Here is a 23,536-nt window from a genome sequence, read left to right as displayed (position 1 = left end):
TAATTGTCAATATTTGGTTGTCATGACAACGAGTGTACGTACTCAATATTAATCCTTCTTTTACTGTATTATAGATGTATGCAAACAATTCACAATGTCTTCGTCTGGTAAGGTTTCACGTAATTTAACAACATTTGCAAAATTTTTAACAACTGAAAAGATTCAGATTCCGTGTCTTTATCCATTAGAAGGAGGCAAAGACGCGGTTCATCTAAACGGATTAGTATGAAGGAGTCGGACGAAGAGAGTGATAGTTCTGAAGTATGTTCACAACATAATAATTAAAGATTGTTGACTAATTGTTTAGAATCATCCTCTTAGTGAATCGTTGAATAAGAAATCCAAATCCGAGAGTGATGAGGATGATATACCGATTAGAAAGAGACGTGCTTCTTCAAAGAAAAATATGTCCAATTCAAGCTCTAAAAAAAGAGCTAAAGTAATGGGAAATGGTGGTTTAAAAAACGGAAAAAAAACGGCGGTTGTAAAAGAGGAAGAGGATTTCAATGAAATTGCAAAGCCCTCACCGAAGCATAAACGTGTTTCTAAAGCGAATGGAAGTAAAAATGGCGCGAAGTCAGCTGTTAAAAAAGAGGAAAGTGACACAGATGATTCAGTTCCATTGAGAGCTGTTTCGACTGTATCTTTAACTCCTTACAAATCAGAACTGCCTTCGGGAGCTTCGACCACGCAAAATCGCTCACCAAACGATGAGGAAGATGAAGATGAGGATTACAAGTGGTGGACTTCAGAAAATATCGATGATACTCAAAAATGGACTACATTGGAGCATAATGGTGTAATTTTTGCTCCACCCTATGAACCTTTACCAAAGAACGTCAAGCTAATTTACGATGGAAACCCCGTAAATCTTCCTCCCGAAGCAGAAGAAGTTGCTGGTTTTTATGCTGCAATGCTTGAAACCGATCATGCCAAAAATCCTGTATTCCAAGATAATTTTTTCCGTGACTTCTTAAAGGTCTGTGATGAATGTAACTTTAATCACAACATTAAAGAGTTTTCTAAATGTGATTTTACCCAAATGTTTCACCATTTTGAGCAAAAGAGGGAAGAGAAGAAGAGTATGCCGAAGGAACAGAAGAAGGCAATAAAGCAGAAAAAAGATGAGGAAGAGGAAAAATATAAATGGTGCATACTTGATGGGAGAAAGGAGAAGGTTGGTAACTTTCGTATTGAACCTCCAGGGTTATTTCGTGGTCGAGGTAGTCATCCTAAAACTGGTTCTTTAAAGCGTCGAGTATATCCTGAACAAATTACCATTAATATTGGTGAAGGTGTACCCGTTCCAGAACCACTCCCTGGGCATCAATGGGCGGAGGTAAAGCATGATAATACAGTGACCTGGTTGGCAACCTGGCATGAAAATATAAATAATAATGTCAAATATGTCTTTTTAGCTGCAGGAAGTTCTCTAAAAGGACAGAGTGACTTAAAAAAATACGAAAAGTCAAGAAAGCTTAAGGATTATATTGATGATATCCGTAAAGGCTACCGGAAAGATTTGAAAAGTGAGTTAACGGTTGAGCGTCAAAGAGGAACTGCCATGTATTTAATTGATGTTTTTGCTTTAAGAGCAGGAAATGAAAAGGGTGAAGACGAGGCGGATACTGTTGGTTGTTGTTCACTGCGATATGAACATGTTACACTGAAGCCACCACGAACAGTCGTTTTCGATTTTCTTGGTAAAGATTCTATTCGTTACTACAACGAGGTTGAAGTTGATCCCCAAGTTTTTAAAAATCTAAAGATCTTTAAACGTCCTCCCAAAAAAGAGGGTGATTTAATTTTCGACCGTCTCAGTACAAACAGTCTTAACAAATATCTGACTAGCCTTATGGATGGACTTTCAGCTAAAGTATTTCGTACCTACAATGCTTCATACACCATGGCCGAGGAACTTAAGAAAATGCCTAAGAACCTCACCCTTGCAGACAAAATACTATTTTATAATAGGGCAAATAGGACTGTTGCAATTTTATGTAATCATCAACGTTCCGTAACCAAAAATCACGATGTTCAAATGGAACGGTTTGCCGAAAGGATTAAGGCATTACAATACCAGCGGATGAGACTGCGAAAAATGATGCTGAATTTAGAGCCCAAGCTTGCTAAAAGCAAGCCCGAATTGCTGGCTAAAGAAGAAGGCATTACCGATTCATGGATCGTAAAACATCACGAGACACTTTACGAACTAGAAAAAGAGAAAATAAAAAAGAAATTCGATCGTGAGAACGAAAAATTAGCTGCTGAGGATCCCAAATCAGTGCTTCCGGAATCTGAATTGGAAGTTCGATTGAAAGCGGCTGATGAGTTGAAGAAAGCGCTGGACGCTGAACTTAAAAGCAAAAAAGTCGATCCAGGTCGTTCTTCGATGGAACAACTTGAGAAAAGATTAAACAAACTCAATGAACGAATTAATGTTATGCGTACTCAGATGATCGATAAAGACGAGAATAAAACTACTGCTTTGGGTACAAGTAAGATTAACTACATAGACCCGAGGCTTACTTATTCGTTCAGCAAGCGAGAAGACGTTCCTATTGAGAAGCTGTTTAGTAAGACGATTCGTGACAAGTTCAATTGGGCTGCTGATACACCTCCGGATTGGAAGTGGTAAGTCCTCTACGATTTAAGAAAAGTATCTTTCATTGAACTTTTTAAAAAAAAATTATTTATTATCATCCTACGGCAGACAAATTGTGAAAGTGCTTCGTAATTTCGTGACTTAATGATGTCTTGAAATGAATGCTAGCGTACAACAACTTAGTGTGCTGAAAGAAGGAATTAATTACTTCTAGTTTAGTGTTTAATAAAAATTCATACAAAAAATGCAAAGCTAAGGAAGTTTTTTCAGCAAAAATATAGACAGAATAAAATTTAGCACAAAACAAATTGAACGTGACATTTCATACTATCCCCATTGCATTTGGCTTTTTTTTTCATAATTACTGTTTACTCTTGAGGTCTTTTTCTTTAATATTGGTGAAATGCCTGTTACGATCATCAAATTCAATATACAAGCAAACTTACTCTTGTAAACAATTTTTTTTTTGTTTTTTTTTTTTTACAAATAGAAAAGGAAAGAAAAGCCAAGCTGCTGCTTTTTTAATCTTTATACCAATTACTCTTCTTTGGTTGTACTAAATAGTTTTTCAAGCACTTCTATACCATCCAAATTACTTTTTTCTCTAGCGTTTACATTTGACTGCCTTTTTCGCATCTTTAAACCCGGTTTCCACTTTTTCGTTCTCTTTGTCAGATTGGCACAAGTTCCGGTATAGCAGAAATATCAGTGGAAGAGATTTTGTCTCACTATTTGCTGGAGCAATCCAATGCAACCACGAGCGGATACAATCGGGTTGGTAAAGATTAAATTACGTAAAACAAAGTATGAACACACTAGCATTTGGATCCTACCTTCTACGAGTACCTACATTTACTCAACCGGATTCCTAAATATTCATTTTTAGCAGTTTCTCAATAGGAGATAGCCTTAGTTGGAGATTTCTTTTTCTTTTATTTTTTAGAACTGTTTATAACGCAAACTCGAAGGTTTGTTCTTTGAACTCACGATAAGTTTTTTTTCTTGTGATTGTAAAGGCTTGTAGTCATCAAGGATCTTGAAACATAACAGTTGATATATTTTTCATTTTTTTTGTTTTAAAATACCCACTTTATTAGTTCATCATGTCTACCCCCTTGATACCTCCTGCTCCTCCTAAAAAGACCCTTCAGCTTTACACTCCCCAATACTACGGACTTTGTACATTGGGTGGTTTGTTGGCTTGTGGTACTACGCACAGTGCCATTACCCCTTTGGATTTAATCAAATGTCGCAAACAAGTCAATCCAAATATCTACCCTGGTAATATTGCTGGTTTCAAGACTATCCTCAGCAAGGAGGGACTTCGCGGTCTGTATACCGGTGGTATGCCCACCTTGATTGGTTATTCTCTTCAAGGCTGCGGTAAGTACGGTTTTTATGAGTTGTTCAAACACAAATACTCTACTTTGGTTGGTGCTCAAAAGGCACATGAATACCGTACAAGCATTTACTTGGCTGCTTCTGCCTCTGCTGAATTGTTGGCTGATATAATGCTTTGCCCTATGGAGGCTATCAAGGTCCGTGTTCAAACTTCCAACCCTCGTTTTGCCAACACCACTCGTGAAGCGTGGTCTAAAATTGTCACTAATGAAGGTTTCGGTACTTTATACCGTGGTCTGGCTCCTTTGTGGTTCCGCCAAATCCCTTACACCATGATGAAATTTGCTTCTTTTGAGCGCATTGTCGAAGCTTTGTACACCTACATTGGCAAGCCCAAGAACATGTATTCAAAGGCCGAAAAGATTGGTATTTCTTTTGCTGGTGGTTACATGGCCGGTGTTCTTTGCGCCATTATCAGTCATCCTGCTGATGTTATGGTTTCCAAGTTGAATTCCAACAAAAAGGCTGGTGAGGGCGCTGGCGCTGCTGCTGCTCGTATCTACAAGGAGATTGGATTTTCTGGTCTTTGGAATGGTCTTGGTGTTCGTATAGTCATGATTGGTACTTTGACTGGTGCTCAATGGCTCATCTACGATTCATTCAAGATTATGTGTGGTTTCCCTGCCACTGGTGCTTAAATGCACTATCGTATAGTAAACCTTTCATTTTATGGAACGTCGCTTTTTAAATTTCCCCCCACTTTCTCTTATAGGCTCTTAACAAGTTTTACTGTTTTATCAGTGTTTAAATTTATATGTAAATTTTGAACGTGTAGTTCCTTTTTCTGTAACTCTTAAGTGTTTTCAGGAGTATATATCAGCTTATGGAAGATGTGATTAGTATTTTAGCGTTTTCAACTAATGAAGTGAGTCATAAAAATTTGGGCTGTTGTGGGAATCGAACCCACGACCACCATCACCCTAAGATGGTATCATACCACTAGACCAAACGGCCAATTTGCATGTAAAGAGTAAGAGGAAATTATATTACAGATGATTTAGCAAGAAGTGTTTACAATATTAGATATGCAATAAGAGATTCAATTCATACAAATATTAATTGACTTCTTAATCCTGGTTCCATTAACTATTTAAATCGCAATTGACTAAATTGCGATTATACAGTTGACATAATATAATTTGTTCGACAACTCATGTGTAGTACTGTGTTAACTATTCGATGTTAAACCTTCATTGGCTTCTGTAGTGTTTTGTTTTTATCAATATTCCTCGCATTAATCGCTTTGATGTTAAATTTATTAACCTTGAATAAATACTACATTAACAAAATTTCGTATATAGCTTACAAAAAGAATAATGCATTTCGATTACCAAAACGTAAATCAGGTCTGATTGTTATATTAAATTTGGATTGTCATTGTACATTGATACTTTTCATTGTTAAAAAATTAATTCTATTATAACTTGTTATTTCAATTAGAAGAAGGGTCGATCAACTATTATTAATTATTGTTAAATCCTAAGTTCCCTAGTTTTTTAGCAAATAAACATGTAGAATTTAGGTTAAAAAAATTTTTCTCATTTTCAATTAAAAAATCTAATTTATATAAAGCTTTAAAATTGAAAATAAACACATATCCTGTTTTATCCGGAAAAGTTTACAAGATAGACTTAAATAATTATTAGATCGGAACCTCTTCATTGCTTAAGCATATAATTTAAACAATACTACAACCCTTAAAAAAAAAAAAAGTTGCCTTAAAACAATGGTTTCTATAAGGAACCAAATACTGTAACAACTTCAAGACCATTTTCAGAAAATACACTTAGCATCCAATTGTCCTGAAAATTGAACAAACTAAATTTTTTAAATTATAAAGCTGCTTTACATTAAGTCGATATGAATAAAAATAAAATGAAATAATGTATAATGAAATAAATAAAAATCTGTTAAAGAAAAGCTCTATATTGAAATATGCTATTCAAAGTATACTTAAGAAAATTGATAATATATGCATGGTAAATAGTATCTTTAAGAAAACAACAAGTAAATTTTGCAGTATCATGATTAATAATATTAACAATTCTAAGCACACTAATTACCTTAAATTCATGCTAAGACAAGGAGTAAGATAATCTTAATCGATTAATTTGTCACAACCAAAAAATTTCGAATTCGATGTATGAAGGTTGCCGTTCAAATTGGGAACAACGAGAAGAAATAGCAGATAAGCTACTTTTAGGAGTTTAAAGTCATAAATTTTCAATTATAAAAAGACATAATAGCAAAAATTGAATACCGCAACAGATAATTACGAAGACCAATCACTGTAGTACGCGTGTGTTAAAAATGAAACCTCGAGCGGTAAACAATATTATAAAAACCAGAAAAAGGCCAAAAGGTATAAACACAGAGAAATAACTGAATTCAAAGAATTAAAAAAGTGACATATGGATAAATAGAGCGCATGACTTTCAAAGTTGGCCAAAATTTCCAAATAAAGTCAAAAATATAAAGTAAAACGATGAGAGATGAAAACATTAAAAGAATTTCTCGAAAAGTGTAATAAAAAACACAAATAAGAATTCTTTACCTTTTGGAACGGCTTCTAGAGAATTGCCAAGGAAGCGTATGTGAGTGCTTCGACTCTGAATGTTCATCACTAGACTTGTGAGTATCCCTTAATGGTGAATCTTTAGGGGAGTTGCTTTGGGATGATCCAAAAAATTTACTTCTTTTTCGTGTAAGGGAAGGGAAAAACGAACGACTTTCGCGACGTACGGCTTTTGGAGAAGCATCAACAGATCTTGAATGAAATCTTTCTGCATCCAGTGATGGTTCACGATCAAAATAAGAACGGCTATTGATGTCTCTATCTAAAGTTTTATGAGAATACTGCGAAGAAAATGAAGCAACCATCGGATCCATATCAGGATATGTTATTGTCGAGTTTGATCTAGGGGTACTTGATAGATTCGAAACTTCCACGCTTTCTTGTTTAAGTTGACTTGGAATAGACATCGGCTTAATTGATTCCTTGGTGTCTACTTCACTAACATCATCATCTTCTTCATCAGCAGCAGTATAAAATAGAACATAGGCAGTAGCCTGACCAGGTTGATCACCAAAAAATCGTTGTAGGTAATTCTCGTTGACAGGAGTTACGTTCTCGTCATCAAAAAGGACCCAGCCATAAGTTTTAGTGCGAACGATAGACACATAATGACCACGATGTGGACCGCCTCCTACGTGAACAATAACAGAGGAAAGATAATACATTCTTTCAGCATTCTCTGCATCTTCGGTGGTAGTAAATAATCTCATTTCGTTGGTAAAAACAATAGTATAGAAGAGTTTATCATGGCCCTCCTGGGTTTCGTTATATTTAAAACGTTTCAAATGTAATGAGAGGATTTTCGGTAATTTTTTTATCTTCATTCTTTTTTCTGCTTCCTGCAAACTTTTGCAAACATCACAATGAAACTTATTTTTGGAGGACAACATCTCTGAAGCAGAAAAAGACCTTAAACAGGAAGTTACAGAAGTGTGATTTTCTATATCTATGCTAAGGTCTAAAAAGCTTTCATCCCTTGACGTTATGTTTTCACAAGTTAAACATTTCGTCTCGCTGGTAAGCGTTCCTTCAAACAAAGAATGAACCCATTTTGGATGCATCACGTCGGAATGATTACCGTAGTATTCATCAAGAGTTTCTGTAACAGAATTAAGAAGAAAATTAAAAAACTCGTGAGCATCTTGCTGCTGAGTACTGCGAAAAGCTTCATTGTCTCTACGTAGAACTTGGATAAAACGCTCGGGAGAACAAATACCATAACGACAATCACAGCAACTTACGGAGCAATAAAGATCCTTTAAACAAGTATATATGTTTTCTTTCATTCCATAAGCAGAACAATTGCTTTCGCCTACAACGATTTGATGCTTCGTCCCGGATTCAGAGCCGACGTTACTAATATCGACACAGCCGCAAGAATTTATACCATTGGACCCGTATAAAGAGGACTTCCTATTCTCCATGCTCTTTTTCTTACTGTGTCGTGAGGAAGATGATTCAGGATGGTTGGTTTTTGTACAAACGCTTTTAAAATTTGGAGGAGCACTCGGAAGAGGATACGAATTTAAAGAATCACGAAAGGGCTTTAAATGGTATAAAGATACTAAGACAGAACTCACGTAACTATTTCGTTAGAAATTTACAATCATAAAAGCAACGCTACAAGTATGATCGCCATACCATGTATTTCCATACTAAAAATATGTTAGAGCAGAAGAAATTATAACTAATAAAAATGCTTACATTTGTTAAACCATAGAATCGATCTGTTAGGGTTTCAGGGCGAATTGATGGCTTCGGCAACTCTGCTTCCCAAGTGCTTTTACGCCGGTCAGTGGAGCCTGGGGAATTCTATAGTTTGTCAGTCTTCAATTCATAACTAACAATTGAATTACCATTCCCATCCAACGAAGCAGCGACATGCTGAGTTGAACTAAAGGATGCTAAGTTTACAAACCAAGCACAGCGGGGAAGTGAACGCAAAGGGAAGCTTTCACGCGCTCAGAAAGGGGCGTACGTTGGTGATCATAATCTTAGGCTATTATTATATTAACAGCCAACTATCTAAAATAACGAAGTGCAATGTATTGTAAAATGAGCGATAAAACTCAGTAGATATTAAGTCAAAAAAGCTATAAATAAACCGTAACTAATTTTGGAAATGTGATCTGGTTAAACGAAGTATCAAATGTACAATAAATTAAAAGAAAGTAAACATCAGTTTGGTGAAATGGGAACAGATGAATTTCTGCAATGTATCAAAATTTACTCATTAATGCAAGTTATGTGTAATCGTAGTATTCACCATCCACTAACCTGTAGAAACCGATTTGGTGTTAGAAGATGGAGGATGATCTGCCTTTTCTGAGACTGTTTCACGTGGGATTTCCTTTGAAGGAGTGGCTTCTGCTTGCTCGTTCTGACTTGGCGTGTTTTGACGAAGAGTATGGAGCTCACGTTCAACTTTAAGAATGACTTTGTGGAGTTCGTCAAAATCCTTTTCGGTACTATCAATTTCCTCAGTCGAAGATTGGAGTTCATTCTTTTTCTTCTGTAAAACAAACTGCTTTTCCATGATTTCGTTAATACGAACGATTTCATGTTGTAAACCAAGAATCGCTTCAGCAACTTCATCTCGTCTATTCTTTTCCTTTCTACGAGCCCTCCATGTTTCAAATAAAATGGCTCCTCCAGCAACAGTACTGTAAATTGTTAGCAAGAGAAGAACATTGTGACAAGTTGGATTTCGTAGCTCCTTCACAATGTGCCGTATTAAGCATTGTGGAGAGGAAGTACGTCAAATCGTATTAATTTTCATACAATATAAAAGTTTCTGATAAAAATGTTGCACCAGCATCGACTGCTTTGGCATCGTTTAAAGGTCGTAATCGTACATTAGCTCCTCCACTTTTAGCTCTGTTAATTCCTGTTATTCTAAATTCCGCGCGATGCATCCATTGAGCAAATTCAATACATGCCTATATAGAAATTTCGTTAGTAATGCTATAAGATTCTCTTTATCATCTATTTTACTGATTTATACCTTTCGGAAAGCCTTGTGCTCTTTAGCTTGGGCTTTGATTGTATTGGCAATCGGTTTGGATAATGTTCTTACTAACAAGCTTCCGATTTTTAAGGCTAGAGAAGACATTGGATTGTAGAGAAATGTTAATGGATACCAGAACTTCAAAAATATTCGAGGGGGAATAAACCCGCAAAGGATTTCAAATTACCGACTAAAAGTACTACCACCTCAATTAAATAGAGGTATAAAAGAAAGAAATCTCCGATAAAATTAGAATGCAGATATAAGCGTGTAACAATAGCTAGGATATTTATGCAAGGTCGAAGATATACTCTTCCGTTAATCAATAGCAATATTTAAAACCGCAACACCAAGTGCGTGCTTTATTTTTTTAATCTATTAATTAGAAAAGTTATTGGAAGAGGAAAGTAAATTTGATGTTGCTGAACTTGATATGCATATTCTGTCGGTTTCTCTGATTGGTTTACTAATCCTTCTTACACCGATCCCTGTGTGTGCTTAATATTTTGCTTGTATTAGAAACTTTAGTGTCGCAGTTATCAATACTTGTCCTTAGTAGTACAGTTGTATTTTCATTTCTTAATGTAACGTACATACCATTCAACCTTTGACTTACTATTATATATTTGATTTTTAGTTAATGACTTTTGTTAGCGAACCGTATGTTATGCAAATAGTTCCAAGCAACTATAGTTTTAGGGAATACTGTAAAGTGCTAGTTAATGAGCAATACGCGTATTATACAACGTTTACAACAGTTTATCATATCACGCTACAAAATAAAGTACATAAGACTAGCAGTTTTCTACATAGCTTTGCTTAAGATTTTAAACTACCGTTGATAAAAGGGAAACGTAGCATGCATCCAAACCTACAAATAACTTTCTATAAGTATCGTAAAAACTCAGAAAGTAGATACCTAATATTAGCAGTTCACCGTCAGCGAATGAAACTCACAAAAGGAATGACAGCGAAGTACGTAAAACGTATGTATATAAAAATATATTAAAAGCGCATTCAGAGGTATAACCAACAAACATGTAGTTTAGCAGCAGTTGCTGGAACTTTGGGAAACGTTAGTGCCCTGACCAACCTTGACACTAGATTTGGCATTGGAAGAGGCAAATGTATTATTTCCCATACGTTCCTTAATTTGACGGGACATAGTTAAGAAAGCTTGCTCAACATTTGTAGAATCTTTAGCAGACGTTTCGAGGAAAGGAATATTCAAACTGTCAGCAAACTCCTTAGCAACAGAATATTCAACAACCTTCTTATCAACCATATCTGACTTGTTTCCTACAAGAAGACGATTGACTCCTTCAACGGCATATCTATCTATTTCCTGAAGCCATTGCTTAACATTGTTGAAAGAATCTAAGAAGCAAGCATTAGCCTCGGAACCGCGTCGGAAACAATGTGAAGACTAGAAAACGCCATAAAAATATCCCCCAAACGCCTTATAACGCATATACGCGCATATACAGAAAACGGAAGACAATCAAATTGGTTTTCCATACTTCACACATTACATACCTTGATCGGTAACATCGTATACGATGATAATTCCATGAGCTCCACGATAGTATGAGCTAGTAATTGTACGGAAACGTTCTTGACCAGCGGTATCCCACTATGATAAATCGTTAATAAAAAAATATCCCGGAACGCCAACGAGAAGTAAACTATCACTTACGATTTGAAGTTTAACAGTCTTTCCCTCTAATTCAAAAGTTCTGATTTTCTAAAAAAAGTTAGCAATAAATATGGTTAAGCTGCTTGAAAACGGACGTACAAAATCAACTCCGATAGTAGAGATATAGGATTCAGTATAAGTGTCATCGGCAAAACGTAGAAGAAGGCAACTCTTACCGACACCAGAGTCGCCAATAAGTAAAAGCTTAAAGAGATAGTCGTATCTATTAATATTAGCATTCATCTTCTTACGGTAAAAAAACTCATTACCTATTGATTAGCAATTATATCGCCCAATTTACAAGAATTCTTTAATTTTGGAAAGAAAATACTCTATAAATTGTTAATTTCTAGCTCCTGATGTATTGAATAGTATGCTAAATCCTTACTACTCTGGATTCATCGTATATGCACAGTAATGGCGGACGTTCTGTTGCTCGCTTCAGTCTACGCATATACCAACGCAGCGGAGTGGGGGACCCTACAGCCCAAAGAATGCTCACGGGCAAATCTTTTACTATCATGCTGCTAATTATATTAAGTATCGTTATTTCGTTTAGCGTATCTTAACTTTCCGTAGTATTTCATATGTTTTCAAAACAAATATATTATATGTGCAGACAAAGGCTTCACTCAAGTTAATTAATATAAAATTATAACTTTTTGTAGTTTTTACAGTCAATCTTAAATTGTAAATATACTTAACTAAAATCCATACTGTACAAACGAACGCCAAAATCGCGACTACAATAGTACATACTTCCTTAAAAACAGAGAAAATAATATGTCATAACGGAAAAAAAAATACTTGAAAAAGTAAGAGTAACAAAAACATGAGTCTTTTCTAGATTTTGATGACAGTTAAGTACGGAAACATGTATATTTATGTCAAGACTGTAGAGTTGCCAACATTAAAGTAAGGGGTTCAAATTAGAAGAGGTATAGATATAATAATGTACAACATAAAGAAAATTAATAAAATGAGATATAGCTCGGATTTGCGAATCGCTTTAAGATAAGGTAACCGGAACGAATTAGATTTATGACCAATCTTGAAGGGGTCGTATTCATGAAATAACAAGCAGCTAAAAGCACCAAAGAATTCTTAAAGAGTAACTAATTTGTTAAGATAAGAACTTCCAAAAGAATATATTGCACACTTACCTTTATACAGTTTCGAGATATTCGAATAAGAGCGTTAATAGATGACATGAAAAAGAACCGATTTTTTTGATACTTTTGCAAAATCAATTGTTCTGACATCGCAGTAATTTCTAGATGAATTCGCTGTAATGCTGATTCCATAGCAGCAACTCTGTTCTGTTGTTGCTTTAATATTGATAATTGTAGTTGAACGTTTTGGTTAACTGCAACGAAAATTAAATTATCTGGATTCTTCTTAACAATGGTTTGAGATTTGTTTGGTTCTATAGTTAACTGAGACGTGATAGGAGATATTTTGTTAGAACGGTCAACAGTTTGTGTACTATCAGAAACATCTGCAGGGATAAATTCCGTTGCTTCAACTTTTCCTTGTAACACTATTTCCCATAGCTGCTTAGTAGTAATAAACGAAGATTTTGGCATGATCATACTCGCCGTATTCGCAAGAACCTGATTATCCTGCATGCCTACAAAAAAAACGCATTTCAGGCTCTGACAAGTATGATGAATTACAAAAATAAAATAAGAAGCTTCTCCAAATATCTTATAAAACACAGAAACAAATGTTTTTGAAGATTTAAGAGAGTCGTGGTAGAGGAGGTATGAATTAACAAAAGAACTGTCAGTAAGTATTCAGTCAACTAAGGAATACATATCTGAAAACTTGCGCGCAATGTAAAATAGGTAAATCAATCAATATTTTTAACAATATCAGCAAGTTTAAGTGCATAAAATGGTTTTACGCCATCGTTGAACCTATATTTTAATTTTAAACAATTGTCATCATAAATTGTATTGGAAAATTTTTTTAATACTTAACTTCTTACTGAACATTTGGATATTTCTTAGATATACAATTAACTCAAGCTATTAATTCATTTAATATTAACATGAATTTTGATTACCTAGTATATATATTATATTCTATAAAATTGATAACCGATTTATAACACGAGTCAGATTAATATTGATAATATTGTGAACCTCACTAACAAAGCTTTTACTAACTATAAATATTAAGTCGTATTAGTCAAAGTAATGAGTTTAAAAAAGAATCAACTACGTGCTATTTTAAATAGCAGTTTAGGCAAACTTGCGGATCATATTATTGATTCTCAATGTAAGTATACTTAAAATATCAAGCTTAACAATTAAATGCATAAAGCAATTTCCATTTGCAAACAAGTGGTCGAATTACCCGAATGGAAAAGATGCAAAAATGTCTGTCTGTACATGAACATGCCAAAAAAAGAAGTACGAACTAGATGCCTTATAGACGTGGCTTTCAAAGAAGGTTAGTATTAAATCTTTCAATACATTACTAATCATGCAAAAATAGGCAAAAATGTTTTCATACCTAAATGTATTGGTTCGCATGTAATGGAAATGTATCAAGTTTTCGAGAAAACTGAGTCCTTGACGATTAACAAATGGGGTATTGCTGAGCCCAATGGAGAATCAAGAAAGAGTTGGTTAAAATTCTGGTAGAATTGTTCAATCTATTAATCATATTTAGTTATGGATGATGAAACAGACTGTGAACTTATAATAGTTCCGGGAGTCGCTTTTGATGAAAAATTATCTAGACTAGGGCATGGAAAGGGGTACTATGACAATTACATTTCCAAGTATCAAAGCTGGGCGTTACAAAAGGAATCACGAGCTAACATGTTCAAAGGTTCGTTTCCAATCTCGCTGTGTAATTCATATAAACAACTAACGTGACCAGTGGGAATTTGCCTTAAAGAACAAATACTTCCAAATCGAGAAATCCCAATGGATACCAGAGACCAAAAACTGGATGCCCTTGTTACGCCGGAAAAAGTAATCAGAAATATATAGTACAAAATCTTATTCTTATCTGCAAGTTGCAATTTAGATGACTACGTATTAATATTTATGGACTAATAATAAACAAATTTTAAGTCCCCTTAAATCTCTGGTAAAATATTTTCGTACGGCGGAGAAGTCAATCCAAACGACCACTAGAAGACTGTTCACGATAATCCGAAAAGCAAAACCTATTCCAAAACAGAACAAACTTAAGTTCATAATCTAAGACAAATACAAGAAATCGTCCCAAGGGTGACGATAAAGAGGTGCCCTAAGACGTTTCTGATCGAGATGATGACCAATAAGACCAATACTACGTCCCAACACGAACATACCATTCAAGATACCCAAATTGATATATTCATTAGCTTCTTCAAGAGTGAAAGCACCACAGTTACGAAGTAAATCGACAAAGCATACAGCAATACAGCCATCAACGTTCAAGATAAGGTTATCCTTCTTGGAAGTAGTGACATTCTCTACGGCCAAAGCGTAATCTAAGAGCTTAGTTGAAGGGAAATTCTTTTTAACGTAACCCTTGACCAATTCAACACGAAGATCAGGATTATTTCTACTCTTAATTCTATGTCCAATACCAGGAATCAATTTGTTGGCCTTACGGCAAGAGTCAACAAAAGCACGTGGAGATAACCCTGCGTCATAAGCTTTAGAAAACTCTTGAGCAGCTCCATCAAGCGCACCACCGAATCGGGTACCGATAGTAAGCAAACCGGCAACAAGTGAAGAAATCAAATCTTTTCCTGCTCTGGTAGTAATAATGGTATTCATAGCGCCAGACACACATGGTCCGTGATCAGCCGTCAATTGAAGGACCATTTCCAAGAACTTTGTAGCATATGAAGGTAAGCGGCGACGCAACCATAAAAGAGAAATGACACCACCAATTCCAAGTTCTTCTTCAAAAACCTTAGAGATGGGAACGTTGTTATAAGTCAACTCAGAACCACGGTCGTTGGAGATAGTGCAAATGAAGGAAGAGGGCTTACGAACCAAGCCTAATTCCTTAGCCCAAGCATAATCTAAAGGAATGTTAGGTGGTGCGACCTCAGGTTGAGGAACAATAACACCCTTTTTCACAAGACCCTCATAAACCTCTTGTAGCAACGCAGGAAGCTTTTCAAATGTTTCAGGAACATATATACCAGCTTCTCTCATAGCCTGATTCTTGGCGACAGCAGTCTCCAACTCAGAGTTGGCAAATGAACCAGCATGTCCAAATTGAACCTCGGTTTTAAACATACTAGAGCATGTACCAATAGCCCAAGCAACAATAGGCTTTTTAATTGTACCGTTCTTAACAGCTTCAATGACACGGTATTCTTCCACTCCACCTACTTCGCCTAGAAGTACCATCAGCTTGCAAGCGGGATCAGCTTCGAAGCGGATAAGATGATCAATAAAAGTAGTACCTGGATAACGGTCACCTCCAATAGCAATACCCTCATAGACGCCATCAGTGGTATGCGAAATGATATTGTTTAACTCATTAGACATACCGCCTGACTTGGAAACGTATGCAACAGATCCAGGACGATAAAGCTTGGAAGCTACAATGTTGTCCATCATACCACCAGTATTTCCGATTTTGAAACATCCTGGTTTAATACCACCAACGGTAGCAGGCCCAATAATAACCACATTCTTCTCCTTAGAGGTTACCAATATCTCACGAGCACGGCGCTCAGGGACACCTTCCGCAATAATTGCAATACAGCGAATTTGAGGAAACTCCATCAACTCCATAGTTGAGGCATAAGCACTACGGCTCGAAGCAAAATTAACAACGACGTCAACCTCAGGATGTTTGGTACATGCCTAATTATTTCAGTTAATAAATCTTTTAAGATTAGAAAATTTTTTTTATTAGTGATAATGCTAGTCGCAGCATTTCTATTTTCTGCAAAATAATCGAAATTGAATTCAAACTTAAAGAAAATAGTCTTACTGTGATTTAATCATTTCCGTCTGCGATTTGTTGTAGAAAACGAATCACTGATGTAATATCGAAAATCAGCATGAACATCTTTTGCTAAAACGCTTATTTGCAAACTAATAAGCATATTTATGCGGACAACTTACTTCTTCAATTGTACGATAAACAGGCAACAGAATTTCTTTAGTACCCCAATAAAGCTTGCTGATACTTTGACTTCCTAAGCACGCGTTAGTATTCAAATTTTTATATCAACGAAGCACATACCGAACGTATATATGATAGCAGCTACAGATGGAACAGTTCTACCACACATATAATCAAAGTCAAGCATTCCTTGAACAGCCTTTGTCTGCATGCCATACACAAAGGCTCTGGTGTCCTTGGAAAAAAGCTCATAAGAAGGTTTATCCACTGATCCCGCCATTGTTGTTCTTGTCACTGTGTTGGAGGAGGTAAGGAACGTTCGCTCATTGTTTTGCTGAACACTTTTTTACATTTAACGAGATGTTTGCGATAATTGAAATTTTGAAAATCAGATAACGCAATCAAGCGATACTTTTTATACATTCACTGATCAACGGTGCGTATGCCTTAAGAATATTTTTTTATGCTTTTATTAAGCAATAATATTATCCTTAAATAAGCATAGTAGGATATAAGAAAATACGTATTCCTAAAAGATTTTATTAACAAAATTAAAGTAACCTCTATTTTGAATTATAAAAATTCCCACCAAAATCCCTTGAATCCTCCTCCTTTTTTTACTTCGGAAGATTGATGAAGCATGTAATAAATAGATGAAGGACATGACTATATGCAGATGCAAAAATTTAACTAACGTATATTTTTCTACTTTTTCCCTCTTAGTAAACTACTAGGTGTATCACATTTCCATGAGTGATAATCGCATGGCTAGTTCAATCTGCTCTTGTTCGTTCAGTTCAGCAACATTCGCTTGTTCTTGCGGTGGCTCATGATTTGAACTTAAAGCATTTAATGACGATGTAGCTTGTTCATCGTTTTCTTTAAAATCTTCTTCTATTTTATCAACATCCATGGAGAGCTGAACCATTCTCTTAGCTTCCTCTTCTTGTGAAAGCATGGTAACATATGCTATGATTTCTTCTTCACTTAAACCAACCAAGCCCTCACCAAAATGCTGTTCAAATTTTTGCCGGGCTTCCATTTTTTCTCGTCTTTCCTGAGCAATTTGGTCCAAACCTAACATGATTTCTCTTTCGACTTCATTTTTTGAGTAGTCAGACGACTTCGACAGATTATCGTGTGTCACCGAAGGTCTCAAGGGTAAAACCTTGGACCTTTTATTAACAAAAGGTTTGGGAATTGTATAAGACCAAGATTTGACATGCTTGCTCATGGTGATCACACCTTTCAAACTTAACGGATTTGAGTCAAGCAGTATGCAATTAATTGGTTCTCTTCTAGCAGCATTCCTGGCACTCGCTATTTTTTTCAAAAAATTCCCAGTAACGGTATCGTATACTCCGCAATAGCCGCTAGCCGACCCTACTACCATTGCAACTTCATTCAAGTAAATATCGGTAATAGGAAAATTTGAGTATGCAGTAATAGTTCTAAGAATGGCCTTGTTAGGATCTTCAGTGCGAGTGTTTACAACATAAACCAAACCATTTTCATCACCAACAGCGAGCAGTCTTGCTCCTCTACCAGGAGTTGATTTTGACAACACACGATCGTTCGTATCTAAGGAGATTGAGGTTGGTTTTCCGTTGAGAGGAATTGAAGATGTTTGAACGCCGACATTATCGTTTTTCTCCAAAAATTCTTTAAATGAAACTCGACAAATACAATTTTTCGGTGCGCCCCTGGACAAGAAGGCAACACCGGCACAGCAATCTGCCGTCATCAGACAAGGAGGTTCCTCTTCATCAGTTAACACACATTTTCTGGACGATAAAAGTATAGGCTGCTCATTCTTTCGGGAGCGAGCATAGCCCGGTATTAAGTATAATTGATATGAGTTAAGTTCATAATTAAAAGTGTCAACGAGTAGCATTTTGTATTTCGGCCTGAAACACAAAGAAAGGATTTGTGAAGAACGGAATTGAAATGATTGAAGACTAACACCTGTTTTAACATCCCAGCAATGCACGGATCCATCATCTGATCCAGTAACCATACCGATTTCCCCAGTGGGGGGCAAATCACCGGTTAATGCATCAATGCATGTAACTGAATCAGCATGGGAATCCAGACAATAACGAAATTTTCGAGGAGTCTCGGCTTGACGTGACATCAAAATAACTCCAACGCGACCATCCATAAAACCAAAGCCAAAAATTTGTTTCCCCAATGTCATTGTAGATAATCCATGCGTAAAGCTGCCATCAGTACTAGCATGTAATAAAGACCTCTCAACCTTTCCAGTGGTAGGGTCGGAAACGGAGATTGTTCCAGTAAGCCAATTTCCTGAATAAAGCCTTCCTGAAGAAAAGTCGTAATAAAGGTTGGTCAATTGTCCAACGCGACAATCATACTGAACTGTTTGCCCTTTCCCTTTTTCATAAGCTCTAGTAATGGTAGAACGTAAAAGATATTCTTGCCGCCATGTTCCATTACCTAGTGGACTAAATATTTGCGACTGATCACCCGCAAAGTGATGAAAAAAAGCAGTACGCCAACTTAAATCATCGGATAATAACTTTTTCCAATATTTGCAAGTGCATTGAGCAGAAAGTAAAGAGCGAGGATCAAGAAACGAAAATATAATGATCAAAATTTCTAGAAAAAGTTAACAAAATCTCGAAAACTAAAATTGAATGTGTGAGAATTTACCTTTTGGCAGGTTTAAAACTGTTCTATTCGTATTATTTGAAGAATGATCCCGATTCATTCTCCTTAGGTTTGAGGATGTAAAATCCAAAGATGTTGGTTCCGATTTCATTGGTCTTGGCGTTTTGCCTTAGTATATAAAGTGGAACTTACTACGTGTACCAACGTATCGCTCAGAAAACGTCCTGTAATCATTAATTAACGAGCATTTTATATTCGAAAATTAATGTTTGCTTGTATCTTTTGATAGATTAATTAAAATGCTTTTATCTACATCCAAATTGAAATGAAAATTTAAAACAGTAACCAAAAAAGCTGAATATATTAACCCTATGCTAGTCCCTAACACCAGAAATACCTAATAAAATGAATAAATGATTTTACTGAACATGCAATTGTGCAATATGGTTTCATTAAAACCATCATTCCTTCTCTTCTTCTTCTTCTTCATAGTTATCAGATAAATCATCACCATTTTCTTTTCTTTTTTCTTCTTCTTGTCTATATTTTTCTAGTTCTTTAGATTGTTTCTTATTAAATCCTGAAGCCTCAATCATGATATCCAAATTATTTTCCTTTTCCATTTTCGATATGTCTTCGAAATTAGGAACATCACCTTTGTATTGATAGTTTTTTTCAAAATATTGCACAATGCACTGTACGTCTCTATCAAAATAAAATTGCGCATCAGGATGACTAGTAGATACCATTTGCGGAAAATCAATTACAACAGCTGTTCCATCTTCACGAACAATGATGTTAAATTCGTTGAAATCACCATGTATTAACCCATTCCTTGCAAATCGAACGATAATATCCATTAATGTCTGATATAGAGCAGGTGGATCACGAATGTCAGTAACAGCACGAAGAGGAAACGCATCAATCATTTCCATGATAATACAATGCCTGGAATGATCAATTGGAGCAGGTACAGGGAAACCATGCTCATGCAAGATCTTCATAAAAGCAAATTCTTTTGTGGCAGCTAATCGAGACAGATACTGCCATGATCCAGTTTTACGATTTCTCAAATAATCTCTATTGTTTTTTACACTCCGGAAAGATATACGCCCAAGCCTGTGGATTTTTAAGATATATTGCTTTCCTTTTTGGTCTCCTACGACGTAGACATCAGATTCTTTACCGACGCCTATTTGATTACCGACAGAGTAAACGGATGCTCTCTTTGACAAGGCCTTCAATGCCAAGTAATCATATCCCGCATATGTTAGTCGATAGCCCTCATAGCTGATATGCGGCACCTTTGCAATTAATTTATGCATAAACAAAACGGACAATGATTTCGTACAAGAGCCACCGCGTATTTTAGCAATTTGATTAATCATATTCGTTGGAACAACTTCATGATTACGGCTTCCCATTTCTACCTATAACTTGTTAGTTCGAATACTTATTGAAATCAAAATATAATTAATTGAATGCATCATATCGTATGTGTCAATAAGTAAGAAAATACAAAACATTGTACGATCAAAACGATTTAAGCTATATGACTGCCCAAAGATAAAATAAAGTGCTTACAGCTGTCAGAGTGCGAAAATCCTCGGCAGAAAGATATCTCATTGCTTTTATATTCAAATTTACCATCTTGACGAGCTTAACTTTTTTTCTTGCTAAAAATAAAAAAATAAGTAAGAATGCTAATCAAAGTTCAATTCCGACAATCACTAAATTGTGGTTCTCGTCAAAATGGTTGGTGTTTTGGCTAAGTGTGCTTAAAGTATTACTTGCCATCTGAGAAACATTTTTTACTTCACGCTTTAAAATTATGTAACCACAAAAATGAATACCAACTTTTTTAAAATATGAGAGCTATACACAATTTTGTCTTTAAATATCTTATTTAAGCATTTCTCAATAATTTATTAATTAGGATTACTTAAAATATACATTAAACCTTCCCTTTGATATAAATAACATAAAATTAAAATACTGACAGTAACGAAACGAATAAAAAAGGCCTACTGGTATATAATCCACCAATTTAATAACTAGTGGACAGACCAAAAAGATATAATATTGAAAACAACCAAATAAATTACAAGAAATAAATAGTCTAGTTTTTTAACAACGTTCGAAAACATTATAGAGCCGCGGTAAACTCGTGATCTGATATATGCACTTCTCTTCAAATACTTTTTTTGGGCAAATTACCCTTCGGCGAAATTCAGGAAACAAATAATCTTCTAAGCATGACTCCAAGGATCTGATGCTCTTCACATCACTTTCTTCATAAGAAAGAGGGAGAGGGACATAAAATTTTGCAATTGCTTTCATGATTCCATTTAAACATGACTTCTCATCTAACCAATCAAAAAACTTAGGAGTCAAACTACTAATTAACAAAGGAAGTTGCTCAAAAGGTGGATGATATTTAGGACTTAACATCGGTACAGCTGTCAATAATCCACCTGACGTGACACTTATAGAAAAGTAGTCCTTTAACATATCTCGTCGGGAAACTAATAAACGTGTAAATTTTTCACTTTCAGATTTGTCTTCATCACCATTGACTATTTCAAATAAATCGGAAATTGACAAAGGTGTTTCGAGTACAAATTCGCCGTAATTTCCAAATTCAGTGAGACAAATCTGATAAAACAGATGATATGAAAGCTTTCCGTAGTCGACCACATATAAACCTATGTTATGCTGAACCGCCGCAATTCTTCTTGTAGGACAAACTAAACCTACATACTTATGCTCCGTAAGAATATTAGTCGCCAGGACATGCATTGAATTTATAACTTGCTTTTGTAAAGACTTGATGCTTTCCAAATCAATAGAATTCCCTTCTTCAACAATTTCTTCAGTTTGAAGATCTTTTATGTCATTTGTTGCATTTTTATTCGAGTTGGCCGAATCAACTTTTTCAATTATTTCATTGTCATAATTATTTGATGATCGCTGCAAAAAGTTATCTGAAAGCATACTTTTAATACTTCTTTCACGCGGATCTGTACGAACCAAATAATTTTCATAGGTTCGCACTGCTTTTTGACTAGAGCTTTCAGCGTTTTTGGTATTAGAGATGCTAGGAATCATTGCTTGCAAAGGATACGACCTTTCAGTGTCCGTCCGTTCCAAAATTTCACCTAGTTTATCACAGATAGAAGTTGCAATCTCTTGGTCATACAAAAAATGAACAATCCTCTTCGAAGGATGGACATTAACATCCAATTGCTCAGGACTCATATTTAACGATAAGTAAACAAAGTAAGATGCTCCTTTATGAAGGTATTTAGCATAAGTCTCCTCAAGAGCGTGTCGCAGTTCAACCGATTCCACTAATCGATTATTAATAAATAAAATTAAATTGCTTTTTTTATCTTGAAAGTCTGCATTGCTAATAAAACCATTGGCCGAAAATCCAACAATAGACGATTGTCCTTCTCCTAAAGAAAAATCTCTCAAATGACTAGCCACTCTTGGTCCATAAATATGTCTAATTTTATCCGCTTTGGAAAGCCTAGAGCTTAAAGATAAAGAGGCAACGGTGTCACCAACCTTCTTACAGTTGAATGAAACTTGGTCATTATGAATTGCATATTTTTGAACCAAGATCATTATGCGACGAAATTCCTCTGACCCATTTTTTAAAGCTGATTTGCGACTACGTACATTGTAAAATAAATCTTCAGCCGTTATTACAGTCCCTTGCTTCCCAGCACAAGGTTGGGGAGCAGGACTCATTCCAGGGCTAATGGGCGCAAGAGCTCCATCAACATAAAAAGCCCTTAAAAGGTTAGTTTATTTATAAAAACAGGAGAAATATAAGCATACTTCCATGCGTGTATATCCGAAGAAAGCTTTGTTACTACTGTAACTTTCGCGACATGACTGATACTCGCAAGTGCTTCTCCACGAAATCCAAATGTTTGTAAATGTTGTAAATCATTAAAATTATCAATTTTAGACGTACTAAACCTCTGGCATAAATAAGGAAGATCATCATACTGTTAAAAATAGCTAGTAAACCAGAGACTAAGTAGAAACTTTATGAAAGCAACATTTCACTTACCTGTATACCAGATCCATTGTCAGTAATTTGAAGAAGCTTCAAGCCGCCATCTTTTAGCAAAACATCAATGCTTGTACTCCCAGCATCAAGTGAATTTTCAATTAACTCTTTAATAGCATTTTCAGGTCTTTCTATAATCTTAATTAGTTAGAAGTCAACAGAATAAGATTTTAGCTACGTTTAATTCATGCAATTCACGCCATTCAGTATACGGTACAGAAAGTAATCTAAATACTACAATTTCATAAATTCATAAACTAGCTTACCTCCCCTGCGGCTATTTTGTTAATAACCAATTGATCCAAAGGACGAATTTTTGCTCGTGAATTGACATCCATGCCCAGCGGTCAACGGTGTTATTCATCACCACCTAAGGTATATGCATATCGACATAGCGCAGAATGTACAAGTACCGTATACGAATTAACATCTTATACACT

General features: G+C 35.5%; 11 protein-coding genes, 13 long non-coding RNA genes and 1 other non-coding gene across 25 annotated transcripts; 12 read left to right on the top strand and 13 right to left on the bottom strand.

The window, feature by feature from the left end:
* Positions 1-3: 3 nt before the first annotated feature.
* SPOM_SPNCRNA.5899 lies at positions 4-1,394 on the bottom strand. The gene has a single exon (NR_195250.1). It is a non-coding gene; the product is annotated as a non-coding RNA (long non-coding RNA).
* On the top strand, positions 79-2,941 carry top1 (DNA topoisomerase I). The gene is made up of 3 exons (NM_001022128.3): positions 79-107; positions 161-261; positions 308-2,941. Exons 1-3 carry the CDS (start codon positions 95-97, stop codon positions 2,636-2,638), a joined length of 2,445 nt encoding a protein of 814 aa, NP_596209.1. The 5' UTR covers positions 79-94; the 3' UTR covers positions 2,639-2,941.
* On the bottom strand, positions 1,518-1,918 carry SPOM_SPNCRNA.5898. The gene has a single exon (NR_195249.1). It is a non-coding gene; the product is annotated as a non-coding RNA (long non-coding RNA).
* On the bottom strand, positions 2,451-3,361 carry SPOM_SPNCRNA.5897. The gene has a single exon (NR_195248.1). It is a non-coding gene; the product is annotated as a non-coding RNA (long non-coding RNA).
* A 75-nt stretch (positions 3,362-3,436) lies between these two features.
* Positions 3,437-4,789, top strand: SPOM_SPBC1703.13C (inorganic phosphate transporter). The gene has a single exon (NM_001022127.3). The coding sequence runs from the start codon at positions 3,709-3,711 to the stop codon at positions 4,642-4,644; it is 936 nt and encodes a 311-aa protein (NP_596208.1). The 5' UTR covers positions 3,437-3,708; the 3' UTR covers positions 4,645-4,789.
* SPOM_SPNCRNA.5896 lies at positions 3,673-4,016 on the bottom strand. Its single transcript, NR_195247.1, has one exon. It is a non-coding gene; the product is annotated as a non-coding RNA (long non-coding RNA).
* Positions 4,790-4,888: 99 nt separating the features above from the next.
* On the bottom strand, positions 4,889-4,960 carry SPOM_SPBTRNAPRO.07. Its single transcript has one exon. It is a non-coding gene; the product is annotated as a tRNA-Pro (tRNA).
* Positions 4,961-5,912: 952 nt separating this feature from the next.
* On the bottom strand, positions 5,913-8,523 carry ubp9 (ubiquitin hydrolase Ubp9). Its single transcript, NM_001022126.3, has 4 exons — positions 8,438-8,523; positions 8,286-8,393; positions 8,223-8,236; positions 5,913-8,165 (listed from the first exon to the last, which is right to left on the bottom strand). Exons 1-4 carry the CDS (start codon positions 8,462-8,464, stop codon positions 6,557-6,559), a joined length of 1,758 nt encoding a protein of 585 aa, NP_596207.1. The 5' UTR covers positions 8,465-8,523; the 3' UTR covers positions 5,913-6,556.
* Positions 6,369-7,179, top strand: SPOM_SPNCRNA.5895. The gene has a single exon (NR_195246.1). It is a non-coding gene; the product is annotated as a non-coding RNA (long non-coding RNA).
* On the top strand, positions 7,743-8,194 carry SPOM_SPNCRNA.5894. Its single transcript, NR_195245.1, has one exon. It is a non-coding gene; the product is annotated as a non-coding RNA (long non-coding RNA).
* Positions 8,524-8,552: 29 nt separating the features above from the next.
* opa3 (mitochondrial outer membrane lipid metabolism regulator Opa3) lies at positions 8,553-9,984 on the bottom strand. Its single transcript, NM_001022125.3, has 3 exons — positions 9,586-9,984; positions 9,363-9,520; positions 8,553-9,244 (listed from the first exon to the last, which is right to left on the bottom strand). Exons 1-3 carry the CDS (start codon positions 9,691-9,693, stop codon positions 8,854-8,856), a joined length of 657 nt encoding a protein of 218 aa, NP_596206.1. The 5' UTR covers positions 9,694-9,984; the 3' UTR covers positions 8,553-8,853.
* Positions 8,696-9,948, top strand: SPOM_SPNCRNA.1564. Its single transcript, NR_150455.1, has one exon. It is a non-coding gene; the product is annotated as a non-coding RNA (long non-coding RNA).
* A 399-nt stretch (positions 9,985-10,383) lies between the features above and the next one.
* Positions 10,384-11,710, bottom strand: ypt1 (GTPase Ypt1). The gene is made up of 5 exons (NM_001022124.3): positions 11,676-11,710; positions 11,384-11,507; positions 11,285-11,332; positions 11,125-11,221; positions 10,384-10,965 (listed from the first exon to the last, which is right to left on the bottom strand). Exons 1-5 carry the CDS (start codon positions 11,684-11,686, stop codon positions 10,634-10,636), a joined length of 612 nt encoding a protein of 203 aa, NP_596205.1. The 5' UTR covers positions 11,687-11,710; the 3' UTR covers positions 10,384-10,633.
* Positions 11,711-12,043: 333 nt separating this feature from the next.
* SPOM_SPBC1703.09 (uncharacterized protein) lies at positions 12,044-13,040 on the bottom strand. Its single transcript, NM_001022123.3, has 2 exons — positions 12,448-13,040; positions 12,044-12,399 (listed from the first exon to the last, which is right to left on the bottom strand). Exons 1-2 carry the CDS (start codon positions 12,910-12,912, stop codon positions 12,256-12,258), a joined length of 609 nt encoding a protein of 202 aa, NP_596204.1. The 5' UTR covers positions 12,913-13,040; the 3' UTR covers positions 12,044-12,255.
* On the top strand, positions 12,576-13,310 carry SPOM_SPNCRNA.5893. Its single transcript, NR_195244.1, has one exon. It is a non-coding gene; the product is annotated as a non-coding RNA (long non-coding RNA).
* Positions 13,311-13,439: 129 nt separating this feature from the next.
* On the top strand, positions 13,440-15,190 carry fau1 (5-formyltetrahydrofolate cyclo-ligase). Its single transcript, NM_001022122.3, has 5 exons — positions 13,440-13,567; positions 13,613-13,741; positions 13,787-13,915; positions 13,964-14,125; positions 14,177-15,190. The coding sequence occupies exons 1-5, from the start codon at positions 13,486-13,488 to the stop codon at positions 14,287-14,289; spliced, it is 615 nt and encodes a 204-aa protein (NP_596203.1). The 5' UTR covers positions 13,440-13,485; the 3' UTR covers positions 14,290-15,190.
* On the bottom strand, positions 13,468-16,682 carry acl1 (ATP citrate synthase subunit 1). Its single transcript, NM_001022121.3, has 3 exons — positions 16,502-16,682; positions 16,381-16,454; positions 13,468-16,116 (listed from the first exon to the last, which is right to left on the bottom strand). Exons 1-3 carry the CDS (start codon positions 16,659-16,661, stop codon positions 14,503-14,505), a joined length of 1,848 nt encoding a protein of 615 aa, NP_596202.1. The 5' UTR covers positions 16,662-16,682; the 3' UTR covers positions 13,468-14,502.
* Positions 16,193-16,769, top strand: SPOM_SPNCRNA.5892. Its single transcript, NR_195243.1, has one exon. It is a non-coding gene; the product is annotated as a non-coding RNA (long non-coding RNA).
* Positions 16,770-16,801: 32 nt separating this feature from the next.
* On the top strand, positions 16,802-19,323 carry SPOM_SPNCRNA.1563. Its single transcript, NR_150454.1, has one exon. It is a non-coding gene; the product is annotated as a non-coding RNA (long non-coding RNA).
* On the bottom strand, positions 16,885-19,161 carry pof10 (F-box/WD repeat protein Pof10). Its single transcript, NM_001022120.3, has 2 exons — positions 19,055-19,161; positions 16,885-19,000 (listed from the first exon to the last, which is right to left on the bottom strand). Exons 1-2 carry the CDS (start codon positions 19,110-19,112, stop codon positions 17,121-17,123), a joined length of 1,938 nt encoding a protein of 645 aa, NP_596201.2. The 5' UTR covers positions 19,113-19,161; the 3' UTR covers positions 16,885-17,120.
* A 25-nt stretch (positions 19,324-19,348) lies between the features above and the next one.
* rio2 (RIO family protein kinase) lies at positions 19,349-20,782 on the bottom strand. Its single transcript, NM_001022119.3, has 2 exons — positions 20,597-20,782; positions 19,349-20,442 (listed from the first exon to the last, which is right to left on the bottom strand). Exons 1-2 carry the CDS (start codon positions 20,660-20,662, stop codon positions 19,474-19,476), a joined length of 1,035 nt encoding a protein of 344 aa, NP_596200.2. The 5' UTR covers positions 20,663-20,782; the 3' UTR covers positions 19,349-19,473.
* Positions 19,547-20,457, top strand: SPOM_SPNCRNA.5891. The gene has a single exon (NR_195242.1). It is a non-coding gene; the product is annotated as a non-coding RNA (long non-coding RNA).
* Positions 20,783-20,837: 55 nt separating the features above from the next.
* On the top strand, positions 20,838-22,780 carry SPOM_SPNCRNA.5890. Its single transcript, NR_195241.1, has one exon. It is a non-coding gene; the product is annotated as a non-coding RNA (long non-coding RNA).
* Positions 21,131-23,445, bottom strand: mlh1 (MutL family protein Mlh1). The gene is made up of 4 exons (NM_001022118.3): positions 23,363-23,445; positions 23,097-23,234; positions 22,859-23,031; positions 21,131-22,811 (listed from the first exon to the last, which is right to left on the bottom strand). The coding sequence occupies exons 1-4, from the start codon at positions 23,432-23,434 to the stop codon at positions 21,140-21,142; spliced, it is 2,055 nt and encodes a 684-aa protein (NP_596199.1). The 5' UTR covers positions 23,435-23,445; the 3' UTR covers positions 21,131-21,139.
* On the top strand, positions 22,881-23,113 carry SPOM_SPNCRNA.5889. The gene has a single exon (NR_195240.1). It is a non-coding gene; the product is annotated as a non-coding RNA (long non-coding RNA).
* Positions 23,446-23,536: the final 91 nt, after the last annotated feature.

This window comes from Schizosaccharomyces pombe, assembly GCF_000002945.2.
Source record: "Schizosaccharomyces pombe strain 972h- genome assembly, chromosome: II".
NCBI lineage: Eukaryota > Fungi > Ascomycota > Schizosaccharomycetes > Schizosaccharomycetales > Schizosaccharomycetaceae > Schizosaccharomyces > Schizosaccharomyces pombe.
Note: the sequence above shows the minus strand (reverse complement) of the source record. Positions and strands in the feature narration are given on the sequence as shown.